This window comes from Poromitra crassiceps, assembly GCF_964638095.1.
Source record: "Poromitra crassiceps genome assembly, chromosome: 2".
In the NCBI taxonomy this organism is placed as follows: Eukaryota; Metazoa; Chordata; class Actinopteri; order Beryciformes; family Melamphaidae; genus Poromitra; species Poromitra crassiceps.
This window is the reverse complement of record NC_139624.1, coordinates 87,418,643-87,423,642: the sequence shown is the minus strand read 5'-3', so window position 1 is coordinate 87,423,642 and position 5,000 is coordinate 87,418,643. Positions and strand designations below refer to the sequence as shown.

Genomic DNA, 5,000 nt, shown 5'->3' with positions numbered 1-5,000 from the left:
TTCATGTAAGATGGAGGGCATAACTATGAATAGTCTTTTATTATTATCTATCTTACTACTATAATAAGGCGGTCCAGTCCCGATCCGGTGCACAATTGCTCGAGTGACATCACTGATGACATCACAATTGCTTGATTGACATCACTGATGACATCACAATTGCTAAAGTGACATAAATTGCTCACATAGACGGACTTACTGATGATAAGAAATCGCCTGGAGCCAGATAAACTCTTGGTTGAGCGTGCGAAACCCAACACATGAGTTTCAAAAAGTGTGCCCATGGCACATCCTCTCCACAGCCTAGAAATGTGTGCATGAAGCGTGCCGATTTCTCCTCCTCAGACTCATGAGAGGAGTGTTAAGTGTGGTAACATAAGCAGGCTCAGACTCATGAGAGGAATGTTAAGTGTGGTAACATAAGCAGGCTCAGACTCATGAGAGGAGTGTTAAGTGTGGTAACATAAGCAGGGGAGAGGAGAACTGTGTGATGGCTGGCTAATTCCAATCAGACATAGAGTGAGGGAGGCTATTTTTAACTCACACACAGCAACAGTATAATGGTGCAGTGAGATGAATGAGAGACCTTGTGTGGGTGCCATAGTGTGCAGGTAAGGACATGGATCGCACCTCCCTTCCCTTAGGTAAAATCCCTCTTTTTATATCATAGAGCATGATTTATGCATACTGACCTAACCAAAAAATAAGGTAATAATTCACTGTAGTGTTTTATTGTATTTCATTTAGCTGAAATAAACAGTGGCTCAAACAAACTGGATGTAAACATACAGATCTGTGCAGCTATAGCCTGTGTGCATCCATTACTTTGTGTACTTTCATAGTTTTTAGAGGTCTGCATTCCTGTACCCTAACGTATATGTTACATAAGAGTGTGTGTGCCGTGTGCTGGTGTGTACATAGGCATGTCACCCACAGGACTGATTGAATGTGTGTCTGTGTGTATTTATATATGTCAGTCTGGTTGTTTATGAGTGGATCTGTAGCACACTCACATCTCACAGAGAGAGAGACCAGTGTTGACCACAGAAGGCACACAGCAAATCTACAAGCAAGCAGCTGAAAGGCCTAAGAACAGCAAAGAGCTAGACTAGACTAGAGGATAGAAAGTGATGCTATGGGAGACACAGTCCTTTCTCCTGCGTGCTTTCTCAGACAAAGAAGTGCCCGTTAGCGCTTGTGATTTTGGAATTTCCCCTATAGTGTGGCAACACTGTGATTATCCCACTAGGTTCAGTGCTCTGATTCATTATCCGTTGGGGTTAACTGAGGTTACTCTGATTCCTGGCACTTACATTCAATACATTTTTAGTGTGTGTGTGTGTGTGTTAGGGGTGTCACGATACACTCAGTTCACGATACGATACGTATCACGATACTGGGTTCACGATAACGATACGATACGATACGATTTTAACAATATTTTTTTAAACTTGAATAATGACAATATATGACTGGAAAAGTAGTATTTTATTTGAAATGCACAAATACAAACATGCTGTTGTGGGAAATTGTTATTACAATAACAACTAGAAAAAACATGAGATTGGAGATAAGGCTTATCTTGAAATAGAATGAGTTACACCGTCACTTAGATTTACTTTGAACTAAAAGGTTTCTCAGCAGTATAAATTCTCATTATGCATCTTCAGTTTTTCTTCAAACTCAAACAACAAGACTTTTCTTAGTCTATTTTTTATGCATCTTCAGTTTTTCCTGTCAAGTAAACAGTTTTGCCAGAAACTCAATTGAATGGTTTCTCTCCTGTATAACTTCTCATGTGTCTCTTCAGAGACTTGTTCAACTGAACTACTTTCCACACATTGAACTTCAACAAACAAAGACGTTTCTTTGTCTATTTTTGGAAAAAAAAATTTTTTTTTTTTTTTTTTTTTTTCACGATATGAGATTTCATCTCAACGATACATATCGTGACGTTTTACTATCGCGAAATTTCGTGGGACGATATATTGTGACACCCCTAGTGTGTGTGTGTGTGTGTGTGTGTGTGTGTGTGTGTGTGTGTGTGTGTGTGTGTGTGTGTGTGTGTGTGTGTGTGTGTGTGTGTGTGTGTGTGTGTGTGCGCGGCACGCGTGCGCGTGCGCGCACGTGTGTGTGACGCTGTGGACACACAGGTGGTGTGGCGGAAGTGCGGAAGCAAAGCGCATTTTCCTCCTTGCCAGGCAGGTGCCTGGCTGTCCACACAAGAAGCGCATTTTCCCGCGCCGGGCATCAGCGACTCGCTCGTCTTTATCTTTCGTTTTCACATATCTACCTCATTTTGATCATGAGTTCATAACCTCATGTATAACAATGTGTTCATGACAACTGTTCATGGCATGTCCATGTCTTGGGATTTGGGTAAGCAAACACTGAATGACTGACCACAGTAGGACAAAGAGTGTTTGTTAACAACGTTGTTGTGTAGGTAGGTCTATAGTCTCTCTCTCTCTCTCTCTCTCTGTCCCTCTCTAGCTCTGTTGTGCCGGATGACCACCTGAAACAACACTTCAGATAGCAACGTCACTCCCACCGCTGTCTCTTTCGCTCATGGCTTGCGGAAAAAATAGAACAGACGCTGAACTAATGCACAGCAGAGGGTGAGCGCGCAGCGCACTCCGCTGTGCCGCGCGGGCAGTGCGGACGGTCAGATCGGTTAACATGGGCGCCGAATTTAAACTGGCTGCGCACCACGGCGCTGCACTTACTTGCTGTGTGTTTTAGCCGTGAGGCTGTGAGCCGAACATACACTCACCTTCTTTGAGTCACACATTGCCTTTGTACAGCAGGTATAATGCAAAACAAAGTATGTTATCTCCAATGCCCTCAAGAACCTCTCCAAGTTCACTGCTGCTTGGCTGATAACAGCAAGCCAATTGGAATGGTACTGTGGATTCTGAGGAGCTTGGGGGGTGGGGGTACGTTTCAGTGCAGTGTGACGCTTAAGGATGGGAGGATATAAGATTTAAATTACCGGGATGAAAACTGATCATTTTATTTTGGTGAATTTATGATTCTCAGGATTCTTATTGTTATGATTCTTATGATTTATGATTATCGGGGTAATCGGGAATCTCCTCACATGTGTGACAATATCCTGAGTGACTTAAAATGCTGTCTTGCACACCAACATTTTTGCATTCATTCTTTCCTTGTGTACCCTCTGTCTGTGTGATCTGAAAACAAAACAAGTTATTCATTATGCATTGCATGACTAGGGCTGCACGATAAATTGCATTTGCATCGTCATCTTGATATGAACGTGCGCAATAAACACATCGCAAAGCCTGCCTGAAACGCAATGAATAACAAAAATAATTACACTCAGCATGTGATCATTTTGTCTTGTGTTGTAAATCTAGCGCACACCTTTCCCTTGCAGCAGTGCGCTCCGCCCCTTTGCCAAAGCCCAAACACGCTGTGTGTAGTTTCAGCTCCACCCCTTTGCCAAAGCCCAAACATGCTGTGTGTAGTTTCAGCTCCACCCCTTTGCCAAAGCCCAAACATGCTGTGTGTAGTTTCAGCTCCACCCCTTTGCCAAAGCCCAAACATGCTGTGTGTAGTTTGAGCTTGTCTCAGTAACAGAAAGCCATGCTTGTGGGCATAGGCTATTCAATGTTTGGGGTCTATGTTAGCATGCAGTATTAAAGCAGAAATAGATAGGAACTGTATAGCTAATATGCATACTTCAATATTTGTTTATTTATCGCAAGTCATATCGTTATCGCAATATTGAACAATGTTATCGCACATCGCAGATTTTCCTCATATCGTGCAGGCCTATTTACAACACAAAACTAATTTAACTGCTCAGGTTGATAGGTAGATTTAGATTATATGTCCTATGATGCAATATGATTATGTGTGTACTTAGATGCAATACAAATATTTGTTTCTGAACTAAATGTAAGGTAAAGTGATTCCAGTATAGTTTAGTGCCATTTTAAGAGTTTTAAGCATATTTTGATGATTATCGGGATAATATCAATAATCTCAATGATCTTGGCCAGGATAATGGTGCGTTTTCATAAGACACTGTCTGTGTTCCTGCAGGGTTCGGCCGACTCCTACACCAGCCGTCCATCAGACTCCGATGTGTCCCTGGAGGAGGATAAGGAGGCGGTGCGCAGAGAGGCAGAGCGACAGGCTCAGGCACAGCTCGACAAGGCCAAGGTAGGCCGGGAGTCCCAAACCACACTGCAAAACCACACTGCACCGGCCGGGTCCACCTGGTCAGGCCGGGGGTCCCAAACCACACTGCAGCGGGCGGGTCCACCTGGTCAGGCCAGGGGTCCCAAACCACACTGCAGTGGGCGGGTCTGCCTCTGTCTGACTCTGTCGGTTAACTTTGGAGGGGGGAAGCATGATGACATTTCAGATAAGGTCCTCCCAGTTTGAAATATGTGCTCCAGATATCCCGGAAAGTCAAACATCCCCACCGAGCAATATTATATTGTTTAGCCGTTTAAAAGATGTCTAAATGGTTAGGCATCTTAAGTTAAATGAGGTGGCCACAGGTGCATATTTTTGATATTTACAGCTGTTTATAGATTGGTTAAATGTGTAATATTTTATTTACTCTTTGGTCTAAAACTGGGCTATGAATTGTCAAAAAGAACATCTCTATGCGAGCTAGAGCCTAGATGCAACATGTGTAATGCTCGGGGGGATCAATTGTGAGAGAATTTTACTTTTGTCTTTCCAATGACATCAAATAATTTCCTTTGCCATACAGTAGTTGGTGGAAGTAAAATACTACAATGAGGTCTCACGCTTGCTAAGGTTTCCAATAGGATAGTATGCAGTGTTGAGAGGAACATTCTGGCCAAGGACAGCGCAGTTGATTTGTGACTAGGAACAAACTTTTTTTTTTTTTTTTGCCTTGATGAGCCCATCCATCTGTCCAGCGCTGCATCCATCCACCCATCTGTCTCTCTCATTGCTTTAACGTGTTAATATTTGACTAATCCCGGCGTAAGACT

General features: G+C 42.9%; 1 protein-coding gene across 1 annotated transcript in view; it reads left to right on the top strand.

The window, feature by feature from the left end:
• cacnb2a (calcium channel, voltage-dependent, beta 2a) overlaps positions 1–5,000 on the top strand; it is a gene marked incomplete at its 5' end in the record, with an annotated part of 113,822 nt that overhangs the window by 78,810 nt on the left and 30,012 nt on the right. Inside the window, one exon of the mRNA XM_083657915.1 lies at positions 4,072–4,191. Within this exon, the coding sequence (XP_083514041.1) occupies positions 4,072–4,191 (120 nt within the window). The remainder of the gene's footprint in view (positions 1–4,071; positions 4,192–5,000) is intronic.